General features: G+C 42.0%; 1 protein-coding gene across 1 annotated transcript in view; it reads left to right on the forward strand.

The window, feature by feature from the left end:
• LOC133262198 (SET-binding protein-like) overlaps positions 1 to 18814 on the forward strand; it is a 52792-nt gene extending 33978 nt beyond the window's left edge. Inside the window, exon 3 of the mRNA XM_061441157.1 lies at positions 16248 to 18814. Coding sequence (XP_061297141.1) covers positions 16248 to 16358 — 111 coding nt within the window. The 3' untranslated portion in view covers positions 16359 to 18814. The remainder of the gene's footprint in view (positions 1 to 16247) is intronic.
• Positions 18815 to 19711: the final 897 nt, after the last annotated feature.

Genomic DNA, 19711 nt, shown 5'->3' on the forward strand with positions numbered 1-19711 from the left:
CCTTACTTTACAGCTGGCCCTGGAAAGCAGGTGAGAGGATTGGGGCAATACTGCTCCTGGAGCAAGGTAAGGGACAACTCTTTTCTAGCTTTATGGCTATGAAGCGGCTGGTGTGTTGGTTGCTCAGCACTGCAGATTTGTGCCTTGATACATGAGTGCTTTATTAGGAGCCTTGTGATGGGAGTAGGCACCACAGTCACAACCATACAGTGGGGAAACTGAGGCACTAACATGTCTCCCTCTGCATAATGCTTTGTGTCAGCATGAGCTGAAAGTCAAGCCCCCAGCTCATTCAGCCACCAAACCATCCTCCTACCTTTAAATCACAGGTCTGTCTTGACCTTCCCATACCCCCCTCAGTCTCTGCTTGGGTTGCACAGGTGAGAACAAAGTGACACTTGTTCGCCTTGTCCAAAGAGTTCGCTTAAGCTGATGTTGTCTTGCCTCCCTTTTTAGTGCCAAAACTAAGTTTTGAAAGTGTTGTCCTGGGATATAAAATGTCCCATATATTCCCTGGGGACTGGATTTTTGTTTTCTGAGTGCAAGTGGCACTGAAAGAAAAAAAACAGCTCAAAACTGCAGGATAAGGGAAACAATTCTCAGGTGCTGAAATTTGGAGACAGATGTGAGCACTTGCCTTCTGTGCTCCTTGCAAGGCAAGGAGCAAGGGATCTTTAACTTCTCTAGCTGCAATCACTAAAGAGCTGATCATTCATTTTTAGCCCTGCCAGAAAAAACAGCAAGAGTATGAGAAGTCAATCAAAATCAGTTAAAAACCCCTCATTGTTTATTTGTCTTGAGGATGTCAAGAGGCCAGTAGTAGTAGACCAACAGGAAACTGTGTCTTACAGCAAAGATCACAGTTCTCAGCTGTCACCCCATTCACCTCCAAAAGGGAAGTTTCTCTATTCTGTGTTCAGCAAGGGAGGTTTGGTTTTATTTAATCATTAATATTTTCAGTACATCTGCTGCATCACATTTGCATGAAGGTTTGGGGCTTAAACTCCAAGGGATTTGGACCTCAAAACTCAGGGGTATTCAGTATGCAAGCCAAGCAATTGGAAACATGGATTTGTGCTTAAATGAAATTATCAAGCCATTAAGCTTCCTCTGTTTTGGCTTCCTTCTTTGCAAATAAGGAATATGACAGCATAGATAAAGGAGGTAGTTCCTAAGGTCTACAAAGCATCTTGAAGTCCAAAGTGATACCTAAGCATCCTTTAACTTTATTTGGCTTTCTCTGGTTTCTAGTCAAAATGAGAGAAATGCAAAAAGATCTTAAGTCAGTTATGCTTTTTTGTTTTGTTGTTTTTTTTTTTTTCTTCAATTTGAAGCCCCCAAAATGAAAGGGGGGGGAGGGAGAGGCAGTGAGACAAGAAATATAATCTGAAACGAAAAAGGAGACTTGAAGACAATCAAGAGAAATGGAAACCTCAAAAGTAGTTTCTAAAATAATACCCATAATGTCACCATCTTTCTGTAGAGCTTTTTTTTTGTGGGGATATCCAAATTGCTTTGGATATCAGTTTTTTGGGGAAACTGAGGCTCACAGCTGTATCCTGAGTTGCCGCAGGTTATTCATGCATGACATCACTGGTATAAAAAGCTTAAATTTCCAGGCTAGTGCTTTATCCTCCAGGCCATAATGTTTCTCCAGGGTTGTCTACTCAGTTGCTCAGAATTTTATATTGAGAAGAACCAGCTTCTGACCAGACATTTAGAAATTTGCCCTGTTCACAAAGCAAGTTTATATATTTTTTTTCCTCCCTGTATGTGGAGGGTTTCTGGTCCTCAGTGGCTCATTTCCCTGGAAGAGGTTAAAAGAGCTTCCTGCCAGCCCCATGACACAGAGTTTCAGTGAAGAAGTGATCAAAACCAACTGGGTTGGGGTAAATGTCTTGTTTGGGTGTTTGTAATCTGATTCATCTTGATTTTTATCTTCTCAAATGAGTGGGTGGGAGGGATGGCTGATAACAGTTCAAAGAAATGCAGTTCCTAGCATCTGGGGCTGAAAGGAGGGATGGTATTTTACAGTAAGAGCTATCAACATCGCAGCATTCAGTTGCTTGCCCTGTTGATGTAACATTTTGCAATTGGGCTAGCAGCTCAGATTGTTTCTGTTTCCTACAGGATACTTTGTGTGTTTGTAATATTTTAGGAATTACAGATATACTTCATCCTTCCCCCATTGACTTTACATGTTACCCCTCAGGCAAATACGATAAGGGAGCCTAGGTGAAAGTGAACATCAAATGTTAAAAAGATGGTGAAATAACATTGGTGGGAGTTGAAGAAAATGAAGTTTGGTTGGAAAGATCTCCCTCAGACTTTGAACAAAGTTGTCCTTGCCTCCCCCAAAATGTAATTCTTTTTGTAAAAGAATGAAAATGTGCAGAAATTGAAGTGTTGTTCTGGATTCAGACAGCCAGAGAAAAATATACATTGCCTTAGGGAATTTAAATGAAAATAAACATGCTTTTTCTGGCTACATTTGGCTAGACAGGAGAGATTATTATTATTTTTTTTTTTTTTAAATTGACACCATTATTAAACCAAGTCCAAACTAAAGATTTATAAGCATCCAAGTTCTTCCCGCTGGATTAGGCCTTTTAAACTCCAGGCAGGCCAGGGAGGAAGCTGGCTCCAGCAGGCAGGAGCCAGAGCTGCCACCACACTGTCCTCATCCTGCTGCTCAGCCTGGGCTGCCCCTGGCCTCCTGCTGGGAATTAAGGGGCTTTTAGTTGTGCTTTGTCTCCTTTGCTGTAAATTAAGCTGTTTCTGTGGCTGCTGGCTATCTCCTCATGCTCACCACAGCCTTGCCTATTACCACTCTGATTCCTGTAACTTTGGGACCAGGTCTTGAGGAGTATGAAGGCATGGGCTTAGGTCCAGTCATAAATAGTGGATTTGTGACCCACTGTGACTTGGGGGTTTTTGAATTTCCAACCTGGGTGCTGAGACAGCTGATATGAGGAGCTGGGAAAGGCAAATGGCCTTAAAGCACTGCTGAGGGTGAGAACCTAACGAGAACCACCAAGACAAGCACTGTGGCCTTGCACCAACACCCATCCACTTCATGGCTGGGAGATGTGGGACTCTCAGGATGGAGGGGCTCAAGCCTTCTGACTGCTCTTACATCTTTGACTCTTCACACAATCATAGAATAGTTAGGGTTGGAAAGGACCTTAAGATCATCTAGTTCCAACCCCCCTGCCATGGGCAGGGACACCTTACGCTAAATCATATCACCCAAGGCTTCGTCCAACCTGGACTTGAACACCGCCAGGGATGGAGCATTCACAACCTCCCTGGGCAACCCATTCCAGTGCCTCACCACCCTCACAGTAAAGAATTTCTTTCTTATATCCAATCTAAACTTCCCCTGTTTAAGTTTTAACCCATTACCCCTTGTCCTGTCACTACAGTCCCTAATGAAGAGTCCCTTGCCAGCATCCTTGTAGGCCCCCTTCAGATACTGGAAGGCTGCTACGAGGTCTCCATGCAGCCTTCTCTTCTCCATGCTGAACAGCCCCAACTTTCTCAGCCTATCTTCATACGAGAGGTGCTCTGGTCCCCTGATCATCCTCGTGGCCCTCCTCTGGACTTTTTCCAACAGTTCCATGTCCTTTTTATGTTGAGGACACCAGAACTGTACACAATACTCCAGGTGAGGTCTTGCAAGAGCAGAGCAGAGGGGCAGGATCACCTCCTTCGGTCAGGCAGGATTTTCCCTTAGTGAAGCCATACTGGCTGTCACCAAGCACCTTGTTGTTCTTCATGTGCCTTAGCATGCCTTCCAGGAGAATCTGATCCAAGATTTTGCCAGGCACAGAGGTGAGACTGACAGGTCGTAGTTCTCTGGGTCATTCATTTTCCCCTTCTTGAAAATGGGGGTTATATTTCCCCTTTTCCAGTCATCGGGAACTTCACCTGACTGCCATGATTTTTCAAATATGATGGACAGTGGCTTAGCAAGTTCATACTAGTGATGTGGTTGGTTTCCTTCGCCAACAAGTGGTGGCAACAGGCCACAGTAGTCCCTGAGTGTGTTCCCCCTCTTGCTGGTATGGTTAGGCATGATATGGCACTCAGGTAGTGCTCTTCTTTAAAGATAACAAAAGTTCTTTGGCCTTTGTGAAACTAAGATGGGCAAACACAATCCCTTGAGTGTCACTACTAGTGGCCTTGTACCTGCTGTAGGTTGAACTATCTGGATATTGATGGATGCAGTATGCCTGGATTAGTCCAATATTTGGATGGGAAAGCTTTTAAAGGCCTTAGGTTCTGTTGGCATAAGTCAAGGAGTCATGGTTGAACACTTTGGGTATGCTAGATTAGAGATGGTCCTAATATTGGTTTGAAAAATTTCTCTCCAGCCCATTGGAGAAGTTCTATAGTGAAAAGGTTTCTTACCCTTAAACATGGGAGGACGGAAAGAAGCACAGAGTTAAAGGGACTTTCCAAATACAAAAATCTTGCAGAGGGAAAACAAATTGAGGAACCCAAAATTTCTCAGCATCACACCAAGTGTAGTCATGAGAGGACAGCATCTTCCAGCCCAACATGCAGATGCAAAGTATTTCAGAACCTTGCTATGTAAAGTGGAGATGTGAAATGATATTTCTGAGGTGGCTTGGAGCTTAAAAGCTCCAGTCAGAGATGTGAAAGATGGTATCTGCTGCTCCTTGACCTGCTGAAGATGCCATCCACCTTCAGGTGGGCATGTCAGGGGATCTGCTGGGACTTTCACTGCCAACTACAAAATGGGAGCATCCTCATTCTCTTCACAGGATGAATTGTTTTTTTTTTGGGAAGCTGAGACCCTGGGGGTGTGTGCAGTGTTCAGGAGTCAGCTTAGATGTCATTAGCTCAGTGTTGGTCTCTCCCAGCTCCCACATCTCAAAGCAAAACCACAAAATAACCCATCCCCCATCCCCTTTCCCAATTTTCTGTACTGCACCCCCTTCCTGTTGACTTTCTTGCAGTTCATTGTTATCCCTAACTGTGGAATTCTGATTTAATGGTGCATTGGACAGATTGAGCTTGACACCATTCCCTTTTCCTTTGGTCCTATTTCCATAATGTAAGATGATCTTTAGCAAGTCCCCTTGAAGCACAGAATCAGACTCTACAACTCAGAGAGAGTTATAAAGCAGGTATGTTTTGGCACTGGGTGCAAGGGGGATCTCTCCTCCTAACTTGCACACAGAGGGGTTAAGCAAGCAGATATTTTTTACACACAAACATGCATATTCATTAGGTTCCCGAGAGTTTGGTGTTTAGGTACTCATTATCATAAGTCTCCTCCCTTTTGGCGCTTGTGCACTGCCCTCTGATGGTCGTGGGCAGGGGTCTTCAAGATGAAGTAGTCTTCCTCATGTGGGCAGGGGTCTTCAAGATGAAGTAAGCAGTCTTCCTCAGGGTGCACTTTTCACCTTTGGCACAGTTGGATGCCCCAGTAATCACAAATTAGCTGAAACCAACCATATCTGCAAGTTTCTGACAGCTGGCAAAAATTTAGAACAGTGTGACCTTCGTACAAAATTTACTGCAAGCAGAACAGGATGAGCAGACAAGGAGTATCCTAAGCTACCAGATGTTCGGGAGTCACTGTCTCCAAACTAACTGATAATTAGAAGGATGGTAAGAAATAATTCACTCATTAGAAGGATGGAAAGAAATAATTCACTCTTGTTAGTAAGACTGCTAAATTCCGTTATCACACCACAGGCTTACAACACAAACATTGTTCTCTGTCTTAGACCTAAGTTAAGTTAAAAGTATTTTAACCCTATGTTTTCCAGGCACTTGCTTTCCTTATATCACCCTTTATTTAAAAGAAAATCTGGATGGAGTAATCGGGTTGTTTGCTGTCTCCATATGCTTTTCTGTTCACTGGAACATCTTCCCATTGTAGTAAATGTAAAGTCTGAGGAACTTGACCTGGCACGTGCCAGCTCTTGGGAATGCAAATGTTTAGCTGTAGGAAATATTTCTCTTGCAGTGATGCTGTGGAAGCAATTAGGTAGAGGATAATGGATGGGTCACTAAGATAGGAGGGAATGACTCCACAAGGTGTACTGTGGAGAGATCATAAACCACAAGAGTGGAGCGTGGATGGGCTGATGATGTCAGATGAAACCTGTGGTAAACCTGCGGTAAACCTGCAGTAAACCTGCAGTAGCATTAGTCGGAAATACTGTCGTGTTTTTGTTTTAGGTGCACTTCTGGTTTGTTTCCACTGTCAGAAAGTATTTTGCATTCACAAAACATTTCTTCCTTTCTAAAGGCTGCAAGCAGTCTGCTTGGATGGGGAAAGAGTCATTTTGTATTACTAGGAACCACAAGCCCAACTGCTGGAAAAATCAATGCAGTCTTTGCTTTGGGACACCTGTTGCCGCTGTCTTTGCATGTTACCTGCCTATATGTGCAGATGCAGTTGTAGAAAAATGGGAAGCCTAAGACAAGCAACGTTCATTTTGCTCAGTGGTTGCAAGTAGAGGAATGATCATGCGTGAAAATATTCAACCTGCTAAATTTTGCTGTGTTGTAGAGTCAGGCTGCAATGGGAAAACACAAGAGTGAATCAGAAGGTACTGTCTTCATGCCAGATTGTCTCTTCTCCGTGTTTGTGAAGGACTCAGGTGTAGGAATGCGGCTAACGGAAGGGCTCTTTTCCTAATGGTCTGTGCAGCAACACCTTTCTTTCTGGGAAGCACTGGGGGCTTCTCTGTGCCTGCACTCAAACCCTGCTGCCTCAGAAGGAGGTCTGCTCTTCCTTCCCCAGCTGTCTCTCCCTGCAGGAGCTTTCCCACCATGATCTCATGGACCTCTAATGGTAATTATTATTGTCTCATGGCTCAGTGGTGTCTGCCTTGAGACAAACTAACTGTAGGGCTTTTGATACCTATCTCAGCATGAGGCGTGTGTTTTCATGCACATGCTTCTGTGCTACTCACCTTTTGCACTCTGTAGACAAACATGAGCTGAATTCTGCTCCCATTTCTTGGAGGTAAATATGTGCAAAGCTAGGTAATAGGACTGGAATGCAATTTAATTCCTTATCAGCACATACACCAGCACCTGTATGCAATGTCTCATTGAAAATTAAAAAAGAAAAAGCAGTAAAAGGTGTTGAAAAAGCAGTTTTCTTACCCCCTTTTCATTCTGCTATATAAATGGCTTTGTAGCTGTCCTTATTAGAAAACTATTTTTCAGGTTAATCTATTTTATTTTTTTTTTAATCTTGAAGATTTCATTTCAGCTTGAAAAACAAATATAATTTTTTTATTCCCACAACTCTGCTCCCAGACTTTCTCCCCACCCTGGCACAAATGCTTAGTGATGGTGAGCCATGCAGTTTCTTGAGCTACCTCTCTTTTCTTTCCTTTATTTAATTAAAAAAAAAAAAAAATAAATCTTTGAATCTTTGCACTCAGCATCCTGAAGGCCTTTTTTCTTTCCTTTCCTCTGGTTTTGCAGGGTCAAGAGCTTTAGAAATTAGTGTGCATCAAAACCAGGGCAGACCTGCAACTCCCCCCACACCCAGTCACATCTCTCCTTGCTCTTCTGCAAGGTGATTTGTAAAGTTAAGGAAAATTTCAGCCAAGCAGCACAGTTGTTATGCTCTGAAGAATCTGCTGGGTTTTTTTTCTCCAGCCTGGTTCAGGAGCTGAGGATCTCCTTTCGCCTCCTCTGGCTGGAGCATGGTGCACATGAGCTGATCTCTCTGAACAGGTTAAATAAACAAATAAACAGGACTGTGTTTGGGTTAATTGTCACTGGTTCTGCTGATCTCCATTACTGATCTATCTGAGAGCCTGGTCAAGGAGCAGATGCTAGAGACAGCATCATCACCTTCCTCCTCATCCTCATTGTGTCTGGCTTTATCCTTCTTCTTCTTCTCCTCCTCTCCCCACCCCCATCCCATTTGTTTGGTTTTTGTTTGCTTTTTCTTTTCCTTTTGGCTGAGCAAATAGGCCAGATGGCAGTGAGGGGAACAGACAAGTGAGCCATGGCGTACGGGCAGCCTTTTTAATTTTGACTCCAGTTGGGAAGTAGTTTGCTGGGAGATAAGTTTTACAAAAGCAGAAGTAGAGGAAGAGTGTGTGTTGGAGGAGAGGTGCAGGAGGAAGGGGAGACCAAGGCTCAGCCAAGGGAGTCCAGGGTGCAAGGGACCGAAGCCCTGGCTACATTCCTGACACAAAGCAGTAAATTAGCTGTTTCTGTGTCAGTTTGTGAAGGAAGTCTTGTCAGCTGCACATGGGGAGGAAAGATGGAGATGTCTGTCTTCAAATGAGGAGGAGGATATGTCTCTGATTTCTACCTTGCCTACCCTTGCCCAGACAAGCTCCAGACAGTCTTAGGAGCTGCTATGCAGAGACATTTGCCCAGCTGCAGAAGAGGAATCATATTGGCCAAGATGATTTTTATCTGTGCATATGATTGTGTATATTTTGGTCATACTTTATTATGGGTACAAACGTGAGATCATTCACTGTAGATGTCTTTAAAGCAAAAGTCATGACTTTAAAAGTTTTGTAACAAAACTAAGTAAAAAGTTGACACAAAACATGAAAGGCATCTTAGTAATAATGTAGTTTACAGCTATTCCCTTTTCCCTTCCTTTTTAGCATTCATTTTTCTCTCAATATTCAATGTGTCAGATATCAACTTCTTGCTATCTATTCACATTGTTCATGTATTTTCGACTTATCTGACTGAGACCAAAGAGGGTCTTGCCTTGAATGATTTAGAAACAAAATTAGAGTCAGTTGCACTCAATTATATATATGTGAGGCTTCCTGGCTTCATTTTGATGAACTGGGATTCTGGGAGACATTGAGGAAGGGTAGGTGTACTTTTCTTAGTTTTCATAAATGTGTTGATTTTGCATCCAAACTTCACTGAAATGAAGTTTAAAATGTCCACACAATTTAGTAACTTGAGAAGTTTTATTCCTGTTGATGCTCAATGCAATTTGGGGTTCCTTGGTACAGGCTCTCATCTTCTTCATCCCAGAGGCATTTTTAAAAATTAGCTCTGGAAATCTCAAGCCCTGTTGTCAGGATACAGATGATCCGGGACCATGGTTGCACTGTATGCCCGAACAAAGAACTTTTTATATGACATTAATTCCACAAAGAAGTTTTTATTCACCAGAGAGTCTACAGAGAAATGATTATGCATCGCTGGCTTGGTGGAACAGAATTTTAACTTCTAACTCAGGCATTCTTCCACTGATTAGTTTTAACATGAAGTAGAAACACAAGCCTTTGATTTATTGGTGAAATATTTAAGATAGGTTGTTAAATTATTGAAATAGCAGAGTTTAAAGCAGGCAAAGAAGGAAAAAAATATCCCAACCAACCAAACAAAAAAGGTAGCTCATCCAAATAAGAGCTTGGTTTTCCTGAATTTGAAAAATGTGTGTTTGGACTTGCTAGATATCTGAAACAAAAAGTGCTATCTCAGTGCGAAAATAAACATATTTTAAAATTAAATTTTTCAATCCAACAAACTTAACCTCCAATTGATCCCTGCAGACTCTGTTTCATACACAGTGCTAGGAATTGTTGCAGCCCTCCATTGTTTCCTACCACTCATCTACCACATCTTTGGGTGCTCACCCAGCTTGGCTGTAGTTTTCTTTTTTCTATGAATGCTAATTGAGAGGCATTTTGTCTTACTGTTGATAAACTGGACGGAGATTTCTCCAGTCTTCATGCCTGGGGTTTGAATATCACTTCATCTTGTCTTTCATAGTTGATCTTCAATCCTACCCTGAGCTGGAGAAAAAGCTTGTTGAATCTGCTATACTTGTCTTTGCCCAGTTGCCCTCTGGCATCTGCATAACATTATCACAAGGTAAAAATAGAGCCTGTCTTCTCAGAGGAGGAGATAGGGATTATGCATGTGGTCTCTAAGGACTCCAGAGTTGTGGCAATAATAGTGTAGACTAGTGAAGTAAAGGGTGAAAAAAGCATAAAGGTTTGGGGTTTTTTTTGAGCCCTAACAACACTAATTTCCCCTTTTTTTTTGAAAATAAAATGTGTTGGAATTGCTGCAACCAAAGGAACACTTACTGTTTTCAGTTTCTGTGCACCTAAGTTTCTCCAAATTTGAGAGAGGTCACTAGCTCCCACAGCCATATCTGTTCTGAACATAAGATCAGTGTGGTACTTCAAAAGCAAAGGCGATTGGACTTTGTCATGTCTTCAGTGAAAATGCATGGGAAACATGCATCAAAATCCATAGACAGCTTTGAAAAATTCAACACTTTCTCTTCATCTACTCGCATTTCAGCACAAAAAAATAAGCATTTTTCAAGTCTGACCACCTCTAGCAAGCACTCTGTCTTGGGCTGTACAGCTGCAGAGGAGAAAACTTGCAAGGTATGACTCTTTCAAATAGAAATGAAAAGGATGAAAAGAAGATAATTAGGACAGGCAAATCCAAACAGTACTTTTGCAAATGGTATTTATATTTGATTTTTTGTTTGTGTCTATATTCTTCTTTTCCACCTGCTTTCAAAGGGAAGCTGATGAAAAGGATTTGCTTGGCCTTTTTGTTGCTGTAGGGGGAAGGATGCCATTTGTATGCAGTGCTACAAGACACATGCTGCAGGTGAAACTACCTTAGAGGGGGCAATCCTACCCAGAGGGGTATCTCCTGGGACTGAAGCACTTCTTTTTCTCCTCTTTGTGGGTTTGTTGTACTGTGGGACAGGGGCCTTTATGGCATGTAGGGGTGGGCAAGGGTTTATGGAGCAATGAACTCCAGCAGCAGCAGTGGCAATCCCATAATGCTTCAGCCTTTTGTAATAGTTTTTGTGTGTGTGTGAGATTAAAGTATGTCCAGGAAGGAAGGAGATGTGAAGCATTTGGCTTCTCTTTTTCCTTTTGGTTTTTTTTTCTTTTACTTGGAAAGAGCCTGAGTTCCTTTATGCCTTTCAGGTTCAGGAATGAGTGAGAGCATGCATCTGCACCCATACAGTTGCTCAAGTGGGAAAAAGCCACATTTGTGGTTTACACAGTGCTAAGCAGAAAGGCACATCCTGATCTCTAGCAAGTGAGAGGCAGTCTCACATGCGCACACACACTCTCTGCGCACTCTGCATAATACATACAAAGTGCTGCCCTTTAATGAACATAACCTATGGTGGCTGGGATGCAGCTGGCCAGACCTCACCATTAATAAACTGGGAATGTTCTCCTTTTTAGTCCCTTTCAGTGCCTGCCCTGTGGTTTGATCTCCCTTGAATGTTGTTCCCCCTCATTTGGGGCTCCAATTCTGATATTTGGCCCATTGTCTGAGGTTGCAGAATGTTGGACTGATTTCGAAGCTTTTGTATTGTCTCCAGACTCCTGAATGAAGCTGTCATGTGTTTCTGTGGTCGGCTAGTAGACTGTCTGGCTGCAAGCTGTGTCTTCTTTTGTTGTTTAGGCTTCATTGAGCTGAGGGAAAAGGCTAATTTCAGGGTGATTTACCTCCACCCAAACACCAGCTGTCTATTGTACTGCAGCTTGCCTCCACCTTGGATTCAGTTCTTGTTTCCCTTTGTTTCCCCTTGTTTCCCCTCCTCTCCTATTCTACCACTGTAGGCACTTGGGCACCAGTTCTTCAAGATGCATGGATCACCCTGACAGAACAGCATAAAAACATAAATACTAAATATGTTGATCTTCCCAATGTCATTTATGTACCTGTGGGGATTTTTTTTTAGGGTTCACTGTTGCAACACTATACGCATGTTTTCTTCTTGGTGAAAAAATTAACTGTGTCCCTAGGGTAAAAAAAAACCCAACCAAAACCTACCATGTCCTTGTCTTGTTACTAAAAGTAGCCTGTAGTGAAAAACAGTAATGATTTTATTTAGAAATAACTATTAAGCTCAGTGGCAGGATAGCAGACTGAATTGCACAGCCTGCCTGGTGCAGGATGTCAGGGGAGGTGGCTGCAAATGTGCTCTCTGGTCTTTGAAATGTTAGAATATTTGGATGGATGGAGAAGGAGTCAGAGAAAGATGGTATAGCCTCTTTACACACTTGTCATTCCTGAGCTGGCACGATCACTGTGTTTATTTGGTATCATGCTGGAGAGCTCTCTTGGTGGTGTAAGACAGGAAAGGAAGAAAAGGGAAGAGGCTGTGAAGGGCTGCTTAGCTCAGCTTCACAAAGCTCTTTCAGAAAAGTACTGCTCTGTGAAGAGTCAGGCTGCTTCAGCAGCTGAAATACTGATAAAAGCTTTGGAAAGGCCACACTGGAAACTGTGCTCTTCCTAAGGTTGCCATGGCCAAGGCTCAGCTATACTGTCTGCACCTCACATTTTTGTCTGTTGATGTGGGACATTTTGAGGGCATTGCAAGACAGGAGAGATGGAGAGAGCCTGAACAGCTAAAAGCCAGGGCCAGGTTTGGCCAGTGAGACCTTCCAGGGGCCAAGTGGAGATGAGTTACACCAGCTACTTTGGGGTGAGGCTACTGCCAGTATTTTCAAGGACCGCTGCTCAGAACCGAGGAAGGCTGAAGAACTGAGCAGGTCAGAACCCAGCTGGACCTGCCAGTGGCTGCAAGGTGCATGGCATGGTACTGCTAAGTTGAGCCCACCTCTTAAATTGGTCTTTCCAGCCCCAGACTTGGGAGAGTGGGAGGAAGGTGGGATTCTCCAGTTATTCTCAGACAGCTCCTCCAGAGCACAGAAGATCTACAGAGGTCTGCCAGTGCCATATGTGTCATGTCTGACTCCTTTAAATAGGTCTGGCAGCTCTGTGTAGAACCAGTCTAGGCAATATGGCAGCGCCAGGACTCTCCACAGCCTCTGATTTGTATGTACCCCTGGAGTCATTGGCATGAAGCAAGTTGTAACTGGCCCTCATTTGACTTCTGGGTGATACAGTTTGGTGTTTTTCAATCACAGGCTATGAAAACTGGCAAGTGATCAGCTCCTGTCACCCATGCAGCTGAGATAATTAAGCCTGTTACTATGACCATTATTATTTTTCTTCTGTTTCTACAAACTTTGACCAACTGCTGGAGCCAGTGGTGCAGGGAGGGTGAGGCCAACAAGACTCCCTATAAGAGGTGAGAAAACGGGACATATGTGCTTCACTCTTCAGTGCTCACTGAGGAACCTTCTTATTCTTTGTCTTGACGACAGGTGGGAGCAAGCAGAAGGCAAAGTGAGCTCCTACACTGGAAATCCTTGTGCCTACCTGTTTCTAAACCAGAGCCTCACATCAATAGCAGGCAGCACAGTATCATTTAGTAGCAATAAATCTGTGAGCTTTCAAGATCACTGTGCTCCTTCCCAATCCTGTTATTTAAAGGCCACAAATCATGGAAACATTAAGACCAGACATCTATAGCACTCAGTGAGATGAGGCTCCCGTCTTTGCAGTGTTGTCCTCTCCCTCCCCTGTAAGTATCAGGCACTGCTGGACAAAGGAGGGAGGGATATATTAGGAAGCAACAACCACAGCAGGCCCCAGCTAGGTGTTTTAATTTTTTAACAAACTCCTTGGGCACTATAAACTGTAAAATAACATATAGATAAACAAACAACTCATTGACCCTTAGCACCCTGGAGGGCTCTGTTTCAGATCGCTGAATAAAAGCTCAAGTTGCAGATGCATGTTTAGTGTAACACAAGGCATGCGCTGAGGAATAGCGTGCTTTCTTCTAATCTGGTTCCAGACAAGCATCCAAACAGCAGCCCCTTTTCCTATCCCCACCAAACTGCTTGATGTATGTGAGGAAACCCCTAAATGACAAGGTCTCCATCTGTTCTTGAATGGAGTTGTGGCAGGCTGCAAATATTGTTCATATGCTTTTATTTTTTTTCTTTTGCCTTTCAACTTAGCTACCTAATGTTAGACACCTATCCTCAAATTAAGTATCTGCTCATAATAAGCTTTCCTAAAAGAAGGTGGAGGTAGTAGGTAATTCAGGTGAGGGGCATTAAGGAGAGGCACATCTGCAGTTGGAAAAGGAGGTGGGATTATTCATCCAGTGCATTGCTTTCATTTGCTTTTTTAGGGAATGGAAGAGCCCCTGCATTCTTGTACTGTCAGGGAAAAAGAAAAAGGTATCACGTTTTAGGCTTGTATTCCCCTCTGCTCTTGATTTTCCATGTGATTATGGGCAACATGTTGCAATTTCTCTCTGTTAAATAAAGCTGGTGATACTTCCAGCCAGACAGGAGAACATGTCCATGGTTTTCCCTGAGCTCAGGTTGCATGACAGCATATCCTAGAAGCCAGAGAAGGGTCTAAAAATGGGATCTGTTCCTCAGTTTGTGGTGTAAAAAGGGCTGGAGTATCTTTTTCAACATAATGGCTTTGCAGTGGATACTGTGACAAATTGACCATCAGCAAGTCATGTATGGATCCGGTTTCCTAAACACACTTGTATGTTGCTGCTATAGGCACCCTAAGGCATCCTGGCTTTTCATCTGTTGCCTGTTAGGAAATGTGTGGATCTCCCTTAGGTCCTTTGTGTTTCTAACCTGACTCATATACTGGGTGTCTAGAAAGTCTCCTTTGGTTAGACAGACAAATCTCTCCCTGCTTTAAATTTTAGTTTAATCACTTCTTTCTGGGGAATGTTTTTTGAGTTTAAGAGATTACAAACTAATTGTTGAAGGACTGTAGTAATGGGGCAAGAGCAAAATACATCTGATAGATGGGAGTCACAGGCAGAGGATGCCAGTTGGAAGTAGTCCCCTGAAAACCTTAAAGTTTGACAGGTTGCAATCAGCAGTCCAAACACCGGGTGTTTTGGTTAGGTATCGGGTGTTTTGGTTAGGTATCAGGTGTAGGTACAGCATTTTCAGTGTTGTGTTTTGTTTTGTTTCTCCACTGTCTCTTTTGGAAAGCAGAGAAAAGATAATTTTTATCTGACCTTGCTGGGACTTGTGAGATGCTAGGGTCACCAAGTAAGAGATCTCACCACACCTGGCAGGTTGCAGGCTCTTCTGAGATGACTAGAAGTTTATCTGCCTGTTTTTAATTCCTGTCACCAAGGGTCATCTCTCTGCTGTGCCCTGGTATTGAGCAATGGCTGCAATTCCTTTTAATTGTGCCCTTTCCCTTCCTCATCATTTAGGCTAGAGTGCTTCCACTTGGTGAAACTCATTAACTGCTTTAGTGTTAAGGTCTCCTTTTCCATATAAATTTATCCAGCTGAAATATGACTCTCCATGGCTGCACATGAGCAGATTCTCCCTCTGTTGACCAGCAGATGCCGAGAGTGTTTATTTTTTTAGCTGTGGACAGCAAAATTCTGAAACAAAAGCAATAACTTTGTGTATGTGTCTATGGGTAAGCAAGTAATTGTGTTCAGTTTGTGGGAACCCAGTTGGCTGTGTTACTGTTTGAGCTCAAGTATCATTTTGACCAAACTTGTAATCCCAGCCCCTTTCTGCCATGGTGATTTATCAAGATGTCCAGGCCTGATAAGCTCCAAAAAGTTTATATAACAGTATCTGCTCCAAAAAGTCTTTGGGGGAGAGCCAAAGTGATTCATATAATCCCCAGAAAGAACCAAATAAACACAAGGGACCTTGCTGCTCAGATCACACTCAGTCTGATGGGTTGTCAATGAAAGGGTGTTTGAGCTCAGATTATTTCCCAAACTGTTGTTTGTAGGCAAAAGGAGGATGAAGATACCCTGTTTCTTTGTAAATCTCTGTTGGCCCCAGCATGTTATCAACATTGCAGTGTCTGCACCAGTAGTGTTGGGTGAGGGTGGACTGCTGAATTTTTGGCAAGGACTTGTCGGTGGTTATATGGACCAGTTGTCCTAAAGAGGGCAAGTCACACTTGTAGACTTTATTTCACCAAATCTAGCTACACTAGAAGCAAATAAGCACTAACTTGGTGAGGGTGAACAGAAATTCTGGTGCATGATAGACTTGTTCCTGTTTATGTATGTGTATGAAAACATTGGTTTAAAATAGCCTGTTCCTTTTCAGCTTGACTTGCCCGTATTCCCACTGTGTTTTTCCACACACCTTGCTTTCCTTCTGCCTCTATGTGACATCCCTGATGCTGTGACATTGGTCTTTGGGGAAGTCTCCTTGGCAGCTTGGGAGCTACCCCTCTGTGGAACGGTATCTGCCAGCAACACGAGATGAGTACACAGGCTTCCCTAATGTCCTTTCTTCCCCTGCTTCTGGTCATAAATAGAAGCCTCTTGGTTTTCAGTGGTTCAGATTGTGCTGATGTTTTTCTTGCCTTATCTCTTATAGGGAAAAGTCATTGGAGATGCAAAACTGCTTAGGAGTTGGGGTTGCAGAAAAGGGAAAAATGCTCAAGTGAAAAACTTGGATCAGGTCAGTCAATTCTACCTTAACTGGTAGAAATATAAGAATGTATTAACATCTGTTTGATTTGAACTGTGCTGTTGCATATCAGCGTTACTGGACACAAACAAAGTTCTTGGTATGACTGACAATGACATTAATGTTTTTGTATTTGTTATTTGTCGAGAAACCCTCAAGCAAGATCAAGGATTCATTGCACTAGGAGTTGTTAATGCCCTAGCCCGACTTATTCCCATCTGGTTTATTTATTCGTTGATTCTGTTTCTTTATAAAAATCCACTCTAGGCAATGCCTTTCTTAAAGAATATTGCACTTCCTTGCTGGCTAAATGCATGCAACCTTTGGTCTCATACCGTAGCTGCCTGGATGTGTGATAGTTACAGAGAAACATGCCATTTGTTGCATACTTTTGTTCTGAAGTGACACCATCACAAGAACACTCTTTATTGAGGTTCCTCATGATATATATGTGCAAGAAGTTTTTCATAAACTGATGGCAAGGTTTCAATATTCATTACTTGGAATGAATGGCCCCTTATTCTAAAATTGGTCAAATTGACATCGGTAATACCAGTTCTAGGGTTCAGTAACTTTAAGCAAGGTGGGCTGCACTCTGAATGACAGCCAGCTGGTGGCCACTTACTACCTCCTACTATTTTGCACTTATTCATAGAATAATATGATATGATATATAATAATATGATAATATAATATTCAGACCAGTCAAGTTTGTCCCTGTCAAAATTTTCAGTTATGGCCTTCTGGCTTTGAGGCTAAAGAGAAGTTTGAATCCAGAGATCATTCTTTCCAAGGATGAAACAAAATTTGATTTGAGCAGAAACATTTTATAAATATTGGGTCATCCAGTGTTAAATGTAGTAGAGTGAAGCAGTTGATCTCATATCAAATAACTTTGCTTTCTCATGTACCTTGTGACCAAGTACAGACCTGAAGCAGATTCAGTGTCCATAAAGCTCCAGGAACTCCCAATAATTTACTGATGGGAAAAAAGATTAATTTTCAGGAGGAAATATGTTTTTCATTTTCAACATGCATGTTCATCAACCCTAATTAATAATGGTGTCTCTGAGCCTCATTTTGTTAATGTCTGTTAATATCTATCTATCCTGCAGCGGGCTCTGTTGTGAGGAATATTGGTCACACTTATAAATGCTTTGTAGTATTGAGTCTTTCATTGATTTTTTTTCTTTAATTAGTATTTTCAAAATGACAAATTTATTGTCATGAGCTATACTATCAGTTCACAATCAAGACAAGGATTCATATAACTTTTCTTTAAAGAATAGCTACCCATTTTCTCAAACACAAGCTTAATTTTCTCATGTTGACGTTCTAACACATCAGGAGAAATTTGATTTAGAAATGAACGCTTTTACCAAATTTGTTTTTTTTTTTGTTATTTTGATGTACTCTGGTTGAATCACTCTTGATTTACAACAGGACTAGAGCAGTGTCAAACTGCTTGTGGTAGAGATTAATAATTAAATGGGAATATCTTGATTGCAGAGAGGTTTTACAAAAGCTATCTCTAACAAACTCTGAGTGTTGTACCTAAAAATCATTTATCTCAATACTTTAATTATAGAGTAGGCAATAGTTTTTGGAGGGAAAAAAAAATCCCATTCTCTTTTAAGTTTCTGGCACAGTGATAAATTATTCTTTGTGTTTGGTTACTTTCTGAAATCTAATTTTTAATGTCTAGTGATGTGTTGACCATCTCAGTAACTCTTTTTTGCTGTATCAGCATAAACTGTTGGGCAAGTGGAAAACTAATTTGTCATGCCCCTGACAGGGTCTTGTCTGTAATTCAGGGGACAGGAGGTGGATGGGGAGGAAACTAGTACAGGAGGGTGGGTGGCAGTGTGGAATGTCTGTGAATGCAGGACCTCATCTCAGTTTATGAATTATCCCCTGGGCCCTATAGATAAACACAGACATCAGCTAGGAAAGGTAAACACTTGCCAATGATTGTAGGCTAATCCTTCAGGACACTAACTACCAGAAAAGCAAGGAAGCATTATTTTAGGAACAGCTTGTTTCACTTTGTGAAGGGGAAAAACACTGCATTAGATTTAGTTTTGTTTGCAGAGCTTTACCCCCTCCTCCTGCATCCTGTCTCAGATTTTAAAGATTTGCTTTCATTATTGTTGTTGGGGGTTTTTCTTTCTTTTTTATCGGTCTTGGTTTGTGTTTTCCTGTGATGCCTCTGTAAAGTTGTGTGAAAATGCAACTTAGTTTTCATTTTCATGAATGAATGCATAAATAGGTATGTGGCTTTTAAACCATTAACTATTTAAAGTTTTGGGTCTAACCAGATATTTTTTGGCCTTTTTTTTTGGTGTGTGTGAAAGGTGATGCTTTTATTATACTGTTGCTTATTATTTGAGGTGCGTTGTTGCATAAGAATGGCAATCCTGGATTAAGAGTTCCTTGTGCTAAGTAGTATATTAACATAAAGCAGGAAAGATGGTTCCTGGGGAGTGATTTTGTTTGTGTATTTTCTGAGGAAAGCAAAATGTCATGATTAATAATGATTAACCTGATCCTTGCCAACATGAACTATATTCACCATTCACTAAATAATTACTCTGCAGCGTGGATACCATTTCCAGAGAGGGCATATATTTGTCATATTAAAATAAAAAACAGACATACAGAAGGACAGGAGGACCTGACTTCTCAGTGACACTTGAGCTCACAGGAGCCACAAGAAAATTTAAATAAAGAGAAAAAAAAAAAAAAAATATAAAATCAAAGGATAAGAGCAGTTAAACATTCATGAGCCGCCTATGTTTTGGGGGAAGCAACAGAAAACAAATAAAACTCAATCCTGAGAAAGAAGAACTGCATGTGCTGAGATTATGAAGCACTCTGCTACTTCTAGTTCTCAAGCTTATGCATGCCTCTAATATGCATATTATATGTCTACCCACAAATTTTTTATTAGTAGTGATATAATAGTAGTATTGTATTATACTTCAGTTATTGGACTGTTTTTATCTCAACCTGTGGGAATTAAATTCTTTTGACTCTCCTCCCCATCCCTCTGGGAGTGAGCAAGCAGCTGCGTGGTTCTGAGTTACCAGCTGGGTTTAAATCATGACAAAATGCTGCTCCAGCCCTCTCACCATTTTTGCAGCCCTCCTCAGGACCCTCTTCAACAGCTCCATCTCTGTCCTGTACTGAGGACTCCAGAGCTGGACACACTACCCTAGGTCAGGTTTCACTAGAGCAGAATCACCTCCCTTGACCAGCTGGCCACACTTCTTTGGATGCAGCCCAAGATATGATTTGCCTTCTGGGCTGCAAGTGCACATTCCCAGCTCATACCCAATCTTTCATCAACCACTACACCCAAGTCCTCCTCA

Source organism: Pezoporus flaviventris, unplaced genomic scaffold (assembly GCF_033815535.1).
Source record: "Pezoporus flaviventris isolate CSIRO_AGI_PZ_B2104156 unplaced genomic scaffold, CSIRO_AGI_Pfla_v1 ptg000193l, whole genome shotgun sequence".
Lineage (NCBI taxonomy): Eukaryota > Metazoa > Chordata > Aves > Psittaciformes > Psittacidae > Pezoporus > Pezoporus flaviventris.